General features: G+C 39.7%; 1 protein-coding gene across 4 annotated transcripts in view; it reads right to left on the bottom strand.

Annotated features, from left to right (window-relative positions):
* Positions 1–19,843, bottom strand: part of ATAD1 (ATPase family AAA domain containing 1) — a 75,461-nt gene that overhangs the window by 6,037 nt on the left and 49,581 nt on the right. For all 4 annotated transcript variants that reach the window (XM_058696309.1, XM_058696308.1, XM_058696310.1 and 1 more), the window contains 3 exons: positions 14,719–14,825; positions 6,214–6,303; positions 3,358–3,408 (listed from right to left, as the gene is read on the bottom strand). In XM_058696309.1, the coding sequence (XP_058552292.1) occupies positions 3,358–3,408; positions 6,214–6,303; positions 14,719–14,825 (248 nt within the window). The remainder of the gene's footprint in view (positions 1–3,357; positions 3,409–6,213; positions 6,304–14,718; positions 14,826–19,843) is intronic.

The following is a 19,843-nucleotide window of genomic DNA, read 5'->3' as shown; positions in this document are numbered from 1 at the left end:
GCTTCTGATTATAATCAGACCTGTCTATTCTCTTCCTGGGAAGCATACGCTCCCTTGTATCTGACAACCCTTCTTACTTGTGCACAGACACACGGCACCAGACATGCAAGAATCTAATTTCTCTACAGTTTGTAAAACTCACGGAAGAGTAAAAATAACCTACACCTGCACACGCATCACGTGTCCATCCACACACAACCACGAAACAAATTTCCACTACCCACCAGGACAACGGGCTACCAGTGACAGTGACTGCAGGACATGGGAAGCAAACATGTTAAGATCCCCCGTTAAATCCGGGTGGTGGATATAAGGTTGTGTCTGTGTATAAAATATTCCATACATTAAAAAAACTACTTAAGAGGGGCGCCTGGGTGGCTCAGTCGTTTAAGCGTCTGACTTCAGCTCAGGTCGTGATCTCACGGTTTGCGGGTTCCAGCCCCGCGTCAGGCTCTGTGCTGACAGCTCAGAGCCTGGAGCCTGCTTCGGATTCTAGGTCTCCCTCTCTCTCTGTCCCTCCCCTGATCACACACACTCTCTCTCAAAAATAAACAAACAGTCAAAAAAATAAGGGGCGCCTGGGTGTCTCGGTTGAGCGGCTGACTTCAGCTCAGGTCATGATCTCACAGTTTGTGAGTTCGAGCCCCGCGTCGGGCTCTGTGCTGACAGCAGGCCTGGAGCCTGCTTCGGATTCTGCGTCCCCCCCCACCCCCCGTCCCTCCCCTGCTCATGCTCTGTCTCTCCCCCTCTCTCAAAAATAAACATTAAAAAATAAAACATTAAAAAAAACCTACTTAACACCTTCCAAATTGTACTCTGAAATATTAACAACTTGTCTTCCTCACTTAATCAACGCCTCCACCCCATCTTTCGGCCATACTTTGTTGGGCCACACTATGTTCTTTTTTTTTAAAATTTTTTTTTTTTAATGTTTTTAATTTATTTTTGGGACAGAGAGAGACAGAGCATGAACGGGGGAGGGGCAGAGAGAGAGGGAGACACAGAATCGGAAACAGGCTCCAGGCTCCGAGCCATCAGCCCAGAGCCTGACGCGGGGCTCGAACTCACGGACCGCGAGATCGTGACCTGGCTGAAGTCGGACGCTTAACTGACTGCGCCACCCAGGCGCCCCGGGCCACACTATGTTCTAACCACTCACAAATCTTGTGCACGACACAGCGATAAAGTTACAAAGCGATAAAGATGAACAAAGCAACTTTGAGAAAATATCAAAGAGGAGAAGATTCCAGGCAGCGGGGGAGCAAGATGAACAGAGGCAGCATGCCATAATGTCTCGGTTGAGAGAAAGGCTCCATCACTACTTTGCTACATCGGCCTGGGAAATTTATTATAGAACTTCTCTGAGTTTCGGTTTCCTCAACGTAAAATAGTATCAACATGTGCTCCTCAGATGAACCGAGGATTAAGTAAAACAATGTATATCTCACCACTATGCTAGGTACACAGCAAATAATCGGAAAGTAACCCTTTTTATAACAGCTAGTAGATAAACCATAAAGTCATGGGAACTGTTTTCATTAGGCATTCCTTATACCCGTGCCGAATGTCATCCTAAAAGGATTTCCAAAGGTGCTACTCTTAAAAAAAAAAAAAAAAAAAAAAAGGAATAGATATTCCTTGATATAGATATTCCATTGAATAGATATTCAATGACAGTAATGAATTATTGTCCTTTTTTTGTTAAGTGTAATAATGGTTATGAGATTAAGTCAAAAAAGAAAAGAATTATTTCTTTTAGAAGTGAAACTAAAATATTCACAGATGCAGTACAATGGGAAACCTGGGGAGTGGGGAAGTAGGGCAGCGAGGGGCACAATCACCTTGACAGTGATTCATGGAGGAAAACCACAAAATACAAGCAACCCTCCCTCCCTATGGGAATCTATCAGGTTTTTTAGTTTGGACAGCAAGTTCAAGGAGTGAGTTTATTTTATTTACTTATTTTTTTTTAAGTAAGCCCTATGCCTGATGTGGTGCTTGAATTCATGACCCCGCAATCAAGAGTCGTGTGTTCCACCGACTCAGCCAGCCAGGCGCCCCTCAAATAGAGCTTAGATACAAAGTTTAGGATGGTGAAGAATGCCATGTTATTCAAACCTCAGAAGCCAAAAACGGGGGAAAAGAATCCAGCAAGTTAAGAAAAACAAACCAGGAAAAAATACTTCAAATCATATAAACTAAGAGAATTCTCCCTAATATATTAGAGTTCCTATAAATCCCTAAGAACAAGAACACTGCAATAGAAAAATCAGCCAAGAATATGAATGGGTATTTCACAGAAAAAAACCTCAAGAGGCCCTTAAACACGAAATGCTCATTTCATCCTTAAAAATACAATGAGATACCATTTTCCACCTAGATCACGTGGGCACAAAGCCCCACCACATTCGTTGGCAAGGCAGCCGGGGAGGCGCTAACGCTGCTGGTGTGAGAGTACATCAGCGTGGAATTTGGCAAGAGCTACCAAAATTCTAAATCAGATCCTGTGATCTAGCAATTCCTTTTCTGGAAAATCACCCCTACTAACATCCCTGGACAAGTGTGAAGTGACATATGTTCAAGGTTGTTATTCAATGCGGCATTTTTGTGGTAGTAAAAGACTGGAATCAACCTGAATGTTCTTCAATATGGCGCTGATTTAATGAATCGTGGTATATCCAGACAGTGGAGTCCTATGCAACGCAAAAACGAGAGAGAGAACGAGAGAGAGCGACTGAGCGCACAGAATAAAGACACTATCTGCCAATATGGAAAGGTCTCAAAGATGAGTGACAAAAGCAATGCACAGGACAGGGTATGCAGTTTATTAATATGGTTTATGTAGGAAAAGGAAAAGGAGTAACAGTATATCCTACGTGCTGTTATAGACTGGGTCATCTGAAGGGACACAGAAGAAATGTAGGAGGAGAAGTGGGATTCTTCTCTGAATACCATTTAACGTACATGTTTTAATTCTGAAGGATGTGACCTTAAATACAGAACCCATTTAAATTTTGATTATCATACCCCTTTTAAATCTCAACTGCAACTTCAAAAAATATCGTAATCAAATAAATAAAACCCATACTGCTGTACAAAAATAAATGTATCTTATATAACTGAAGAACAGCCTAAAAATATCAAAGATATGAAACACAGCACTTTTAAAAAAAGCAGACCATCTTTAATTAGTTCAAATGGACCATGGCTAATGCGTTACATGAATGGCCAACAGTTTTACAGTGATTTATGTCAAGTACGAAGCTGTTTATTCTCCAATTACTTTTTCATTTCTAAAACGGTTTTATGAACATAAACATATTTACAGGTTGGGGGAAAATGTAATTTTCTACTTACGTTTTCATTTTTCAAGATGAGTCTCAGGATTGCTTCTCTTTGTTTCAGAGCCTAAAACCAGAATCATTTCCAGTTAGCATTTAACAAAACTAAGGATCAACTAGTTTTCGTGATACTTCTTCTTTCCTCTGTAAACTATCTGACAATACTTGCAGGAAACGCCAGAAACTCTAACAAAAATCATAAAATATGTTGGCTAAGCAAGGTCTAGATTCTAGACTCTAGAGTAATTGTGGTCAACCTACTGAATTCCTGTCTTCTTATTCTGAACCCCCAGCGATTAGCACAATGTCTGGGAAACAACATGCCCTTCAATGTCTTTCCTCTACGGCTCTGGCAAATGTCCTTTTCTTCATTTACACAATTGGACAGGATGGCGGCGATGTAGGCTCGGTTCCTCCACGTCTGCACACCGCTCCCTCACTCGCTAATTTATACCAGTCAGTTTTTGTTTGGCGTTGGCGGTACACGTGTTTGTATACTTTCCACCCGAGCGATGGCTCACATTGTATCACAGAACAGGCATTTTGATAGGATACCTTACATAGAAAGTAAATATAAAGGCTTTAAAAATGTATTATGGCTGAACTCATTCTTGTTCTCACAACCACTGAAGACACAGCTGGTTACCACCAGTATCAAATCAAATGACCGGAAAAAACACAACCGAACCCTGCTGTTCCCGTAATTCAAGATGGTTAAGTATGAAGGTAAATTTGGTATGTTACGTGATGACCAATGACTACTCTTTGTGAATAACCACTTAATTTGGAGAAGAGTTTTAAGGTAAGGTTAATCAGATACTTCGACATCGGAGTTCTGCGATAAGAAGAAAATTACCCTATAGAGTATATGTATCCACTAAAAATGGAATGAAAAGGGGGTTACAAAATCCCAGTTTGTACATTAACAGCATACAAATTTGTAACAAGTTTGACAACCCATTTTGGTAACTAACACACTTAATATGTTAAAATGAGAACTGTAGTAAAGGCTACCTTGTGAGTTGTTGTATCCTTGTTCTATTCTACTGTGTATCAAAAACCTGTTTCCTGTCGGACTCCAGACAGAGATTCCATCAATGTAATCTTTGTCTTCAGATCCACCGAGGGAAGGAAATTAATTTTCTTTAAAAACGTCCTGCTGTCTTGCCAACGCAAAAGCCCGATTCACAGGCAAGGCAGACAAAAGCCACGTACACCTGGCGGCAGCCTACTTCTCCAGCCTCGGGTCCCTCTGCTTCCCGGACGCCCTGCCTGAACTACCCCCCGAGTCTCAGCAAATACACATTACCTTCCACACATTCTTGCCTTTGCTCGCCTCCCCCGCGTATCAAACTCCTGCCATCCTGGATTCTGTAAAGCTTACTACTACTCAGACAGAATTAGTGGTTTTCAGCATCATTTCAGGGTCTCAGTTCTTCAAACATTCTTTTGGTAAGTATCTTTTATGTCATTCATTTACGTGTCTGCCTCCTGTGCCACCCAGAGCTGAGGACAGGGGCCGTGCTCCATTCCCCGGAGTCTGGTGGGTGCCTGACACAACCCAGTGCTCAACGCTAGTCACACTAAATAAATTTAGTGTGAATTTCAGCAAGGTGAATTTCTCCATTGCTGTAGCAGGTAAATCTTCTAAGAGCGGCACACTCTGAGCATGTTCTCTCTCTCAGAGAGGCCGAGGTCTTAGCTACAGCAAATAACTGATCAGAGTAAGAGGCCACAACCCTCAATTTTAGGAGACCACGTTTACTGCCACACACTGGTACGTTGTGGGATACACAGTGGGACAGATGTTTTTTAGCCAGAGACTCTCAGGGGTATTATAATCTTTTATTTCAAAATTTGAAAGGAATGACACTAAAAATTCCTCTACACAGCTATACATGTAACACGCGGACTGACTGTATGGTGCTCATTTTCAATGATCAACCCTGTTTTTTCCCTCTTCCATTGAAAGGCACCCAAAATTCAAGATTTGAGGATTCTGTGCAAAAATTATGTAGAGTACCAGTAAGTTATAATCGCCTACTCGAGGGTACTTCTTAACTGACAGAAAAGGATGCTAGAAAGAAGACAGCCCTGGTCCAGTACACCCTTACATCTACATTAAGTTAAAGTGTAATATCTTAGCCACTGGTTAATCATTAATCCTATCAAAGGGAAGCACAGATTACAATTGACAATAATCGATCAGATAAATCCAGTTCTTGTCAGCCTTCTGCACATGATCTTAGCCAAAAGGCCGAGAAGCGACTTGGCAGCCTTCTGAACAGAACAATTCTTTAACCCCATCCCTCCGAATTTTATCCTGTGCCAAACCAAAATTATAATTTCAATTTTCTATGTACTTTCTCAGACAACTTGCTACAGTCTAAAGAAAATCAAACAGGTGGCTAAGCACACGAGGTAAGTATAGACTCTGAAGGGAAGCAAATGACACTCATCTTAGGGAAGAAAGAAGAACAAAAGCAAGACAGAGTGGAAAGGACAAATAATTATAGGGACTCTTACCCCATTCCTTTCCTGCCTGCCATAAATAGTAAGTCAATCCTATTAAAAAAAGATCATTCCTGGGGTGCCTGGGTGGATCAGTCAAATGCCTCACTTCAGCTCAGGTCATGATCTCACAGTTCATGGGTTCGAGCCCCGCGTTAGGCTCAGTGCTGACAGCTCAGAGCCTGGAGCCTGGAGCCTGCTAAAGATTCTGTGTCTCCCTCTCTCTCTGCCCCTCTCCCACTTGCACTCTGTCTCTCTCCAAAATAAAAAATAAACATTAAAAAAATTAAAAACCAAATCATTCCTTTCCTGTAAAAAGCTGAGTGTCTAACAATACACAACATCAATCACAAGCACTTACAGGCTGGTTGATATGAAACCTCGTAGGCATTCTTCTCATTATGGCCGAGTCAAGGTCCTGAGGACGGTTGGTGGCCCCCATAACTATGACCTGGGTGGGCATAGAAAGAAAACACAAGGCATTAAATCCACTGATAATGCACCTTTTAGGATATATTACTACTAGGGCTTAGAAGCTATGGAAAAATAAGGAGTGTTTACATCTTCTTTAAAAAATGACTTTAATCTAGTATTACTCAAAAATTTATACATACAAGTCAAAGTTAATCCTAAATGGATCCAATGATGGCAAAAGTGGTAAGACTGATGCATTTCACCTGAATTTTAGTAACTAATATACTGTTTAGTTACTGAAGAATTATGAAGATTTAAAATAAAAAGTATTTTGCAATATATGGTTGCTCAGTGGCTACACAATGAATAACTAAAAGCCATTTAGGTTACAGCTTGGGAGTCTATACAGGGGATACTTTGCGTCCTTCGATACTAAAATTAAATCATTTCCCCTGAGTCTAAGGATTCTGGTGACGGTAACAGGTATCGTGTACTTTTTCCTCTAGATTTCACACCACTATCTCACGGCACTGTCAGCCCTGCCGGTGATGTCTTCTCAATGCTACAATAAAACCTCAAGTGATTAAACTTTCAACAAGGGCAAAAATTAATCAGATTAATGCTGGGCAGAATTTAAAAAAGAAAAAAGAATTAGGTGCTTGGCTGGCTCAGTCGGTAGTGTGTGTGACTCTTGACCTTGGGGTTGTGAGTTTGAGCCCCATGTTGGGGGTAGAGATTACTGAAAAAATAATTAATTTTTAAAAAAAGAAAAGAAAATGCTGGTGACCTGCCAATCTCTGGGCCTATGTCACTTTACTCATAAAGGATATAGACATGAAAAATCAACGCAAATAAAGACAGAGATATCCAAAATAAGTTAATTTCTGGAAGCCCTCAATATTAGCATTATTATTGGTATTTTTTATATAACCCAATAACAGCCCACATCTGCTACCCAAAATGAAATTTATCAGTATCCTAATGGAAACTTTTCTTTAATATAATTTTATTTCAGCCTAAGAGGTTCTCAATTTCTGAAATAATCTGAAATCTAACTTCCAGAACATGCTGAAAGATCCATTAAACCTTACATTCTGCTTCTACTCTACATTTAATGACATTCAAGAGACAAATTATTTTCAATTTAACTGTTGACAGGTTGCCACCTAGAGGGAAAAAATGTAAATACAAAGGTAAATTTGAGAAATGTTAGTTCCACAATATAATGCAATTTTGTATTTAAATTAAGTGGTCCTAAAATCAAAATATTAAGGCTCTTACCTATTTTTCAAATTTATTGACTTTCCACAACCCTATAAAATTAGTAAAGTAAAATTTCCATCAAATGTAAAACAAAGAAGCCCTAAAAGTGACCAAAGGAACTAAATGCATAAGATAATGTATGAGTAGGAGAACATCTTGAGATACAGTATACATTATGTGTTAGAAGAGATTCAAAGTGATTTGGAAGCTTGCGGAAGACTGACCACATCAACTTAAAATAAAAACAAAGCAAAACCCAGTATGGCAGATGGGACGCTAAAAATTAGGATCAAGGAGTCTAAACAAATCCAGCACAACACAGTCTAATGGATACATACAGGATGATACAAGTACTCAGGATGAAGAAAAAGCAAGTGATTCAAACTACCTGCTTCCCTTAAAGAAGCTCTTTCAAGCAGTGATTTTAAGGGGCAAAAACGGATCAACTGCACACACACATCTTAACTCTAGTGCAAATGAGCAAAAATCCAAAATGGGAAGAAACAGTACTGTTTTAGTGTTTAAGCAGAAAAATTAGTGCTTTGGTTGACTTTTTAGAATCTTTAAAACATGTGATGCTTTATCATTTAACATTTCAAACAATCAGATCTAAAAATATGCCTGAAACCTTTACCTACGCCAGCAACTACCCTACATACACAGTTAACTTGTATGTCTCATGTCTTAGCAGATGAAGAACATGTCATCAGGTACCTCTGACCCCCAGTGTGGGTGGCGGCTACCTCAGACCCCCAGTGCCGGTGGCGGGTACCTTTGGACCCCCAGGGCCGGAAGTGGGTACCTCGGACCCCCAGTGCGGGTGGCGGGTCTGATTGGGCCACTCGGCTACCTCTGTTTCCACTGTAGGATATCACACATACAAGAAAAAGCTGGGGTACTGGGCTTGATCCGTAACCACAGAATAGATAATTTTAGAGAAAGCCGGACTGGTTCGTTCATATGAAAGAATATGTCTAAAACTAATATTCAAGTTAACATCAATTTTAATCCCCTCAACGCACAAAAAAGGTTGAAAAAATTTGTCAGCTTTATAAAAAATTAACATCTTCATTTGCTATGAAGGTTTATCACAGTGAAAACAGTACATTGTTACTGTCAGTGTAATAAAGAATGACGGTTCTGAAAACTCAGTGTTGTTTCATATCAGAACCATGCTGTGTGGCTCTGGAGAATACTTCATCCAAATGCTATTTTCTTCACTTCTAAAACTACACTGTGATACGAAATAATATTAAACGATTTTCTCTTACATGGGCTAACTATTCAATAGTCTAAGTGTTTTCAATACTGTTGCTTAGGAGGATCATCAGTTTTTGGAAACCTGTAAACTATTCCCATTTTGAACAGATTTATTAGCACCAATTACTAATAACATTGTTTCTATTACCGTCACCTAAATTTACAGATGTTGTACTTTGTTTTCTATCACCCAAACACTAACGGCAACTTTCCCTCATAATGAAATTATATTTTCATAAAGGTGATGTAGAAGGAGGACATGTGGCTTAATATTCTCTTTAAGGATGGTGTTTTAATTTTTGATTTATGGTAATGTGGTGGATGTAGGAGATCCTTAAGCCCTCCAGCTATAAAACAAAAATAATAAAGTATAAAAAAATCTCAATCAATCAACAAATCTGCAAAAATGTGAAGGAATTAAGATAAGGCCAACAGTGAAGTCTACACATAAGGGAGGCAAGGGAGGGTAGAAGCTGCCCACGTACCACACAGAAATGTACAGATCTTACACAGTGGGGCTTGCACTGGACACCTTACAGGCTTAATGATAAGAGGCCACCCTACATAAAGCTGGGACTCATGAAGTAGGAGGGTCTGAAAACAGTGTGAAATATTAGAAAACGCATTCAGTAGAGTCAAGATTTGGTTCTTGGTCAGATGTATAAACACACACACACACACACACACACACACACACACACACACACACACACAAAATCCCTACGATTTCATGGTTCTTCACCAGCTAACCTGGATCTCAGACCTGAATTTACCTAGTGTTGAAAAAAATCTGGCAGAAGACAAAAAAAAAAAATCCTCTTAGGAGCAACAAACCTTCAACATAGGTTCCAAAAATCTATGCACACAGTTTTACCAAATATGACTTTTCCCATGAAATCACAAAACACACAAGCAAAAACCACATAAAGTCAAAGTACAGAACCAGATATATAGTCATATGTTAGAATTGCTGAATAGACTATAAAATTAGTATGTTAACATATTTAAAGGAATAAAAAAAAATCACATAGCAAATACTTGTTAACTGGTACTAAGTTATACCAGGCAAGTTATAAGCACTTAACTTCCTTAAAACCATTCACCAGTTTGTAGTGGATGCTATCCTTCCCTTTTTTATAGACAGTACTCCCTCCATTCAGATACAAAGTGACTGTATTATCTGATCAAGGTCACACAGCTAGTTGATGCCAGGACTCTGGTTCTCTAATCCAATTGGAAACATGAGTTGATGGGTCAGAGCCCATCAAAACTGACCCGTCAGACTTCAAGAAGGATCTAAAAGAATCTCTAGGACTAAAAAATGTAAGTGAACTAATAAGCTCAATAAAAAGGTTAACTCTAGCAGAAGAGATGCAACTCAACTTAGTTTAGTTAAACTAAACTAAGTTTTAGTTAAACTTTAGTTTAATTGGCAAATTAAACTAAAAAAAATAAAAACATTTCTCAGAATGTAGCACAAAGAGAGAAAATACGAAAGAGAGATAAAACACGTGCAGCGTAAACAGAACATCCAACGGGCATCCCATAGGAAGATCACATGGTCATGGAGGGAAATGATATGTGAAGAATGGCTGCATTTTTCAGTTCTGGTTCTGGAACTGCCATTTCCAGGAATGTGGCAGAAAAACAAACATGCGGGGTGAGGTGTTTGGTTTTTTTTTTCTTTTAATGAAAATACATTACTGTTCTGACAGGAAAGTATGGATTATTCAGAGGCAAAGAACTAAGAGAAAATGGAAACTGCAAGAGGTACATTGAACAAGACAGGTGGCTCTCCCTCTGGGGCCATACCAGGGGACCTTGGTTCTGGTTTTCAGAGCCCACAGGGCACAGAGACAAAGCGTAGGATAAAAGACTTTCATAAAAGTGGGATCCTAAGGAAAGTACCCGGGCAGGAAGTGGGAAAGTGTGTGAGTTCCAGCAACTAATGAAAGTAGTAAAGTGAAACTAAGGTGACAGGAACTGAGAGGAGGGAGTGTAAGATTCACGGTAAAGGGTCTAAACACGCACAGAGTACCCACAGCCACTAACCAGTTGTTTCCTTTCCCTCAGAGGAGAGACTTCACCCTGGTTTTCTCTTTTCTGTAGTATTTGTTTCAGGCACTTAGGCAATCTTTTAACATTGTGTTTAACATAAACCCTCAAAATGGCCAAAAGTATACACAAACCATTCTTTCAGATCCCCATCACTTAATGGTAAGTATAAATAATTATTAAAAACAAAAACAAAAACAAAGAACTTCTCAACAAAACCAGAAGGTGGTTCTTTGAAAGAATTAACAAAATTGGTAAACCACTAGCCAGTTGGATCAAAAAGGAAAAGGAAAGGACCTAAATAAAGTCAAAAATTAAAGAGGAGAGATCACAATCAACACAGCAGAAATAAAAACAATAATAAGAGAATATTATGAGGAATTATATGCCAATAAAATGGGTAATCTGGAAGAAATGGACAAATTCCTAGAATCATATAAGCTACCAATAGTGAAACAGGAAGAAATAGAAAATTTGAACAGACCCATAACCAGTAAGGAAATCGAATTAGTAATCAAAAATCTCCCAAAAAACAAGAGTCCAGGCCCAGACGGCTTTCCAGGGGAATTCTACCAAACATGAAGCCAGCATTACTTTGATTCCAAAACCAGACAGAGACCCTGCTAAAAAAGGAGAACTATAGACCGACTTCCCTGATGAACATGGAGGCAAAAATCCTCAACGAGATTATTAGCCACCCGGCTCCAACAATACATCAAAAAAATTATTCACCATGACCAAGTGGGATTTATACCTGGGATGTGGGGCTAGTTCGATATCCGCAAAACCATTAACATGATTCATCACATCAATAAGAGAAAGGAAAAGAACCGGAGCACCTGGGTGGCTCAGTCAGTTGAGCGTCCGACTTTGGCTCAGGTCATGATCTTACAGTCTGTGAGTTTGAGCCCCGCGTCGGGCTCTGTGCTGACAGCTCAGAGCCTGGAGCCTGCTTCGGATTCTGTGTCTCCCTCTCTCTCTGCCCCTCCCCCACTAATGCTCTGTCTCTGTCAAAAATAAAATCAACATTAATAAAAATTTTTTAAAAAAAGAAAGGACAAGAACCATATGATCCTCTCAATAGATGCAGAGAAAGCATTTGACAAAATACACCATCCTTTCTTGATAAAAACCCTCAAGAAAGTAGGGATAGAAAGATCAACCTCGAGATCATAAAAGCCATATAAGAAAGACCCAACGCTAATATCATCCTCAAAGGGGAAAAACTGAGAGCTTTCCCCCTAAGGTCAGGAACAAGACAGGGATGTCCACTCTCGCCACTGTTAGTCAACATAGTATTGGAAGTCTTAGCCTCTGGAATCAGACAACACAAAGAAATAAAAGGCATCCGAATCGGCCAGAAGGAGGTCAAACTTTCCTTCTTCACAGATGACATGGTACTCTATATGGAAAACCCACAAGATTCCGCCAAAAAACTGCTAGAACTGATTCATGAACTCAGCAAAGTTGCAGGATAAATTGGTTGCATTCCTATAAACCAACAATGAAGCAACAGAAAGAGAAATCAAGGAATCGATCCCATTTACAATTACACCAAAAACCATAAAATACCTAGGAATAAATCTAACCAACGACGTGAAAAATCTATACACTGAAAACCATAAAAAGCTTATGAAAGAAATTGAAGACACACAAAAAATGGAAAAAGATTCCATGCTCCTGGATAGGAAGAACAAATGTTATTAAAATGTCAATACTACCCAAAGCAATCTACACATTCAATGCAATCCCTATCAAAGTAACACCAGCATTCTTCAGAGAGCTAGAACAAATAATCCTAAAATTTGTATGGACCCAGAAAAGACCCCGAATAGCCAAAGCAATCTTGAAAAAGAAAACTGAAGCAGGAGGCATCACAATCCCAGACTTCAAGCTATACTACAAAGCTGTCATCATCAAGACAGTATGGTACTGGCATAAGAACAGACACTCAGATCAATGGAACAGAATAGAGAACCTAGAAATGGACGCACAAACGTATGGCCAACTCATCTTTGACAAAGCAGGAAAGAATATCCAATGGAATAAAGACCGTCTCTTCAGCAAGTGGTGCTGAGAAAACTGGACAGCGACATGCAGAAGAATGAATCCGGACACTTTCTTACACCATACACAAAAACAAAGTCAAAATGGATGAAAGACCTAAATCTAAGACAGGAAGCCATCAAAATCCTCAAGGAGGAAGCAGGCAAAAACCTCTTTGACCTCAGCCACAGCAACTTCTTACTCAACACATCTCCGAAGGCAAGGGAAACAAAAGCAAAAATGAACTACTGGGACCTCATCAAAATAAAAGCTTCTGCACAGCGAAGGAAACAGTCAGCAAAACTAAAAGGCAACTGACAGAATGGGAGAAGATATTTGCAAATGGCAGATCAGATAAAGGGTTAGTATCCAAAATCTATAAAGAACTTATCAAACTCAACAGCCAAAAAACAAATAATCCAGCGAAGACATGGGCAAAAGACATGAATAGACACTTCTCCAAAGAAGACATCCAGATGGCCAACCGGCACATGAAAAAATGCTCACATCACTCATCATCAGGGAAATACACATCAAAACCACAACGAGATACCACCTGGCACCTGTCAGAATGGCTCACATTAACAACTCAGGCAACAACGGATGTTGGCGAGGATGCGGAGAAAGAGGATCTCTTTTGCATTGTTGGTGGGAATGCAAGCTGGGACAGCCACTCTGGAAAACAGTATGGAGGTTCCTCAAAAAACTAAAAATAGAACTACCCTACAACCCAGCAACTGCACAGCTAGGCATTTCTCCACGGGATACAGGTGTGCTGTTTCAAAGGGACACATGCACCCCCATGTTTATAGCAGCACTATCAACAATAGCCAAAGTATGAAAAGAGCCATTGATGGATAACTGGATAAAGAAAATGTGGTGTATATACATACAATGGAGTATTATTCGGCAATCAAAATGAAATCTTGCCATTTGCAGCTACGTGGATGGAACTGGAGGGTATTATACCTAGTGAAATTAGTCAGAGAAAGAAAAATATCATAGGACTTCACTCCTATGAGGACTTTAAGAGACAAAACAGATGAACATAAGGGAAGGGAAACAAAAATAATAAAAACAGGGAGGGGGACAAAACAGAAGAGACTCTTAAATACGGAGAACAGGGGCGCCTGGGTGGCGCAGTCGGTTAAGTGTCCGACTTCAGCCAGGTCACGATCTCGCAGTCTGTGAGTTCGAGCCCCGCGTCAGGCTCTGGGCTGATGGCTCGGAGCCTGGAGCCTGTTTCCGATTCTGTGTCTCCCTCTCTCTCTGCCCCTCCCCCGTTCATGCTCTGTCTCTCTCTGTCCCAAAAATAAATAAAAAACGTTGGAAAAAAAATTTTTTTAAAAAAAAATACGGAGAACAAACTAAGGGTTACTGGAGGGGTCGTGGGAGGGAGGATGGGTTAAATGGGTAAGGGGCACTAAGGAATTTCCTCCTGATATCACTGGTGCACTATATGCTCATTTGGATGTAAATTTAAAAAATAATAAAATTAATAAAAAATAAATAAATAAAAATAAATAAAACCAACCAAAAAGTTAAAAAAATTTTTTTCTAGGCCCATATAACTAAGTATTAAACATTTTGTATCAGTGAAATATGAAATAAATTATTAAATGAATTGATAAAGTTTTACTAACAAATGACTGAACCAACAACAAAAAACTTCTCTAAAAAAGCCTAAGAAGTAGCCCACTAAATTTTCTCCTACTACCACCGCCAACCCCCACACCCGTCGCCACTGCCACCAGCACCCACTGCTGCCCCCCATCCCCCATCAGCACCCACCACCACCACTGGCTCAAGGCAGATTTCTTTCACACACCTGACAGCTGTGGTCAGTATCCAATCCATCCCACAGACTCATAAACTGAGCTTTCATCATGGCGGTAGCTTCATGGTCAGAACTTGAACGGTTTCGCAGAAAGGAATCTAGAAGGAAGAAGTCCTCAACCTTAGAAACTAATTTGAATTATTTACTCATCGTAAAACTTCAAATCATTAACCAAAAAATCAAAAGCTAACAAATTTGTGAAAGGGTACAAGACAAAGAGTTCAACTATGCCTTTTCATACATTGGTCTGATACAACAATTTTGGCAAATAATTAAGAAATTAAAACGCAATCAACTCCCAATCTTCAATTCTTTCCTATCAATACATTAATGCCAACATATGTAAAGAAGCACAGGATCGGGTAATTAGAAGATATGGATCAAGTGGTGTCTTGGAGGAAGGTCTGTATGCTTTGGCCCTAACATCCCAGGTTATGTGCATCCTATGTATTCCTAATTGTGGGTCACACTCTTTTTCTTCACACACTTTTCCTGGAAATAAAGAAAAATGGCATTGGAAAAATGTCAAAACACCATTCCGTGGGAAATGCAGAACAGAAAATGGTTTTGAACACACATGCTCGTAGGCATGTGCATATACGTGACACAATGTAAAGAAGCCAGCAAGAAAATACACCAGAACGCTAATTGCTTTAGTTATCTCTCAGTGACAGACTTGAGGACAATTTAAATGTTCTCTTGAACTATTTGCTGTCTTCCCAATTATCTACAAAGAACATGAAATGCTTTTAAAGAGGGGTAGGACGAACAGTACATCCTAATTATGAAAAAAAGACAGGCATAAGTCCTAGATTTTCTAGTATAATCCTATTTCAAGTGCTTTGTCTTCTATTCCTTCAAATAACTAGCATTTTAGCACTGAAACTACAATCATATGTGTGAGTTACACAGAAATGCTTTGGTCCAAACTTAAAAAAAAATTTTTTTTTACAGGGTCTTCGGATGACAAATACACATTCTGGATTTTCTTTTGTAGTTTCAGTTTCATACAATCCGTCCCACTGTTGGACTAGGTACAAAACTAACCCATCTATTCTGGAGGTAGAAAATGTAGTCATTTTTAAATTGCTTCTTTTTGAAGATAATATGTGTCAGTACAGCTGCCAGCTAACCACCATAATTCTGCTATCAATTATTCCTAAATCATCTTCATTACTAAGAAGTTGGTTCTGGAAAAACAGCTGCTTGAAATAATATAAAAAACTTAAAATGCTGGATAAGTATAAATAACCTAACTATATTAGTAATTACATCAAATGTTAAATGTAGGGGCGCCTGGGTGGCCCAGTTGGTTAAGCGTCCAACTTCAGCTCAGGTCATGATCTCACAGTTCATGGGTTCAAGCCCTGCGTCAGGCTCTGTGAGCCTGGATCCTGCTTGGGAACCTGTGTCTCCCTCTCTCTCTCTGCCCTGTCCCTACTTGCGCTCTGTCTCTCTCTCTTTCTCTCTCAAAAGTAAATAAACATAGAAGAAAAACTAAAGAAAAAATGTTAAATGTAAATGGTCTTAGAGTACCTACATAGGTGGTTAGGAAATCAGACTGGACAGTTAGGAAACCCAAATGTGTGCTGCTTACAAGAGACACTTTAAATCTAAGAGCTCAGAATGTTGCAAAGGATGGAAAAAGACATACATGTAAATACTAACAAAAAAGTTGGGAAAAAAATATTTTTAAAGTTAATGCATACCTGACAAATGGTGCTAGAACTGAACATCCATGTGCTAAAAATCTATCTAGACAAAGACCTTATACTGTGCACAACAATTAACTGAAAATTGATTCTAGATCTAAATGTAAAACACAAAACTGCAAAACGTCCAAAGATAACATAGGAGAAAATCTACGTGACCTTGGGTTTGGTGATGAGTTTTTACATACAACACCAAAAGCATAATCGATCCAAAAAAAAATAGTAAAGTTGGGCATTATTAAAATTTAAAAATGCTCAAAAATGAACTACTGGGACCTCATCAAAATAAAAGCTTCTGCACAGCGAAGGAAACAGTCAGCAAAACTAAAAGGCAACTGACAGAATGGGAGAAGATATTTGCAAATGGCAGATCAGATAAAGGGTTAGTATCCAAAATCTATAAAGAACTTATCAAACTCAACAGCCAAAAAACAAATAACCCAGTGAAGAAATGGGCCAAAGACATGAATAGACACTTCTCCAAAGAAGACATCCAGATGGCCAACCGACACATGAAAAAACGCTCACATCACTCATCATCAGGGAAATACACATCAAAACCACAACGAGATACCACCTGGCACCTGTCAGAATGGCTCACATTAACAACTCAGGCAACAACGGATATTGGCGAGGATGCGGAGAAAGAGGATCTCTTTTGCATTGTTGGTGGGAATGCAAGCTGGTGCAGCCCCTCTGGAAAACAGTATGGAGGTTCCTCAAAAAACTAAAAATAGAACTACCCTACAACCCAGCAACTGCACAGCTAGGCATTTCTCCAAGGGATACAGGTGTGCCGTTTCGAAGGGACACATGCACCCCCATGTTTATAGCAGCACTGCTGACAATAACCAAAGTATGGAAAGGGCCCAAATGTCCATTGATGGATGAATGGATAAAGAAGATGTGGTGTACACACACACACACACACACACACACACACACACACACACACAGACACACAAAGGAGTATTACTCAGCAATCAGAAAGAATGAAATCTTGCCATTTGCAACTACGTGGATGGAACTGGAGGGTATTACGCTAAATTAGTCAGAGAAAGACAAAAATCATATAACTTCACTCCTATGAGGACTTTAAGAGACAAAACAGATGAGCATAAGGGAAGGGAAACAAAAATAATATAAAAACAGGGAGGGGGACAAAACAGAAGAGACCCAAAAATATGGAGAACAAACTGAGGGTTACTGGAGGGGTTGTGGGGGGGGGGGATGGGCTAAATGGGTAAGGGGAACTAAGGAATCTACTCCTGAAATCACTGTTGCACTAGATGCTAACTAGTTTTGATGTAAACTTTAAAAAATAAAAAAAATAAAACAAGCTAAAAAAGTGTTTTAAATGCTCAATAAAGAAAAACAAAATTAAAAATTCTTCCCTGTGGAAGACACTGGTAAGAGAAGAGATAAGCCAGGATGCCTGGGAGGCTCAGTTGGTTGAGCATCTGACTTCTGCTCAGGTCATGATCTCATGGTTTGTGGGTTCCAGCTGTGGGTCAGGCCCTGTGCTGACAGCTCAGAGCCTGGAGCCTGCCTTGAATTCTGTGGCGCTTTCTCTATGCCCCTCCCCCACTCATGCTCTATCTCAAAAATAAACATTTAAAAAAAGAGACAGAGAGAGAGACAGAGAGAGAGAGGGAAGAGAGAGAGTAAATATAAGCCACAGACTAGGACAAAAGATTTTCAAAATACTTCCCTGATAAAAAGTGTGTATCCAAAATATACAAAGAACATAAAATTAAATAATAAGAAAACAACCCAATTAAAAAATGGGCCAAAGACCTGAACACACACTTCAAAGATACATGGATGGCAAATAAACACATGAAAAGATGCTCAATGTCATATGTCGTTAGGGAACTGTAACTTTAAATGACAATGAGATACCGCTCGCTACATGCTTGCTAGGATAGCTAAATTCCAAAACACTGATAATATCAAGTGATGGACAAGATGCTGAGCAAGAGGACCGCTCATTCATTGCCAGTGGAACTGCAAAATCACAGAGCCATCTTGAAAGTCAGTTTGGTAGTTTCTTACAAAGCTAGAGTTTCACTGTAGGATCCAGCAAACGCGCTCCCAGGCATTTACCCAATTGAGCTGAAAATGTATGTCCACGCAAAATCTTGCACATCACTGTTGTTAGCAGCTTTATTCACAATCGCCCCAAACTGGAAGCAACCAAGGTGTCCCTCAACAGATGAATGGATAAACAAACCGTGGTACAACCACACGATGGGAGTATTACTCAGCCATAAAAAGAAATGAGCTACTAAGCCACAAAGACACGGAGGAGCCTTAAATGCATATTGCTAAGTGAAAGAAGCCAGTCTGAAAAGGCTACATACTGTATGATTCCAATTACAATATTCTGTAAAAGGCAAGATAGTAAAAAGACTAGTGGCTGCTGGGACTTTAGGAGTTTAGGATGAACAGGTGGGGCACAGGGGGTTTTCAAGGCAGTGAAACTATTCTGTCTGATACAGTAATGGTAGATACATGACATTATGCATTAGTCAAAGCCTGTAAACACAAAGAATGACCCTTAATATAAACTACGGACTTTAGTGATTAATAATGTAGCAATACAGGCTCATCAATTATAACAAATGTATCACACGAATGCAAAGTACTGATAATAGGAAAACTGTGTGTGTAGGGGATGTGTGTATGGAAACTTTCTACGTTCTGCTTTCTGTAAACTTAAAACGGTTCTAAATAACAGAGCCCAGTTTAAAAAAAATAACAGCTTAACGAATTATCTGAGATTGTAAGAAAGAGAGAAAAACAACCGTCAGAATTCAGGAAATATGTGGTGGGAGCATGAGGTGTCTGTGCCAACTGTGGACACGTGCACTCGTGGACACGGCAGGGAGGCAGAGACGTGTGTACCGCCTCGGCGTTCATGTCCACGCTGAAACCAAGCTGCTCAAAAGGATGTCCACTCACAGAAAGTGTAGACAAGAAAAAAAATCCTGCTCACTACTACAGGGAGTTAAAGATCAAGTCTGTCTTGTCTGGGCTCTGGGGGTAAACAGGTCTCCCCTGAAAAATAAAAAACTAAGGTCACAGGGGCTCTCCCTCAGGTACAAAGACTGGATTTGTGCTGTCATTCAGTCTAGGAACATCCACACTGAGAAATTATCATAAAAATTATCCCTAAATGATCAGACTCCGCACACAGGCTCTAAGTGGAAGGTAGGAAAAGCACTCTGACTGTTCTTAGGCAACACAGAATTCTCCTATAAAAACAAGCTGTGCTCTCTCTGTCTCAAAAATAAATAAACGTTAAAAAAAAAAATTAAAAAAAAAAGGGGGGCGCCTGGGTGGCTCAGTCGGTTAAGCGGCCGACTTCGGCTCAGGTCATGATCTCGCGCTCCGTGAGTTCG

This window comes from Neofelis nebulosa, chromosome 13 (assembly GCF_028018385.1).
Source record: "Neofelis nebulosa isolate mNeoNeb1 chromosome 13, mNeoNeb1.pri, whole genome shotgun sequence".
NCBI lineage: Eukaryota > Metazoa > Chordata > Mammalia > Carnivora > Felidae > Neofelis > Neofelis nebulosa.
The sequence above is the reverse complement of the archived record's forward strand: the minus strand, read 5'-3'. Positions and strand labels throughout refer to the sequence as shown.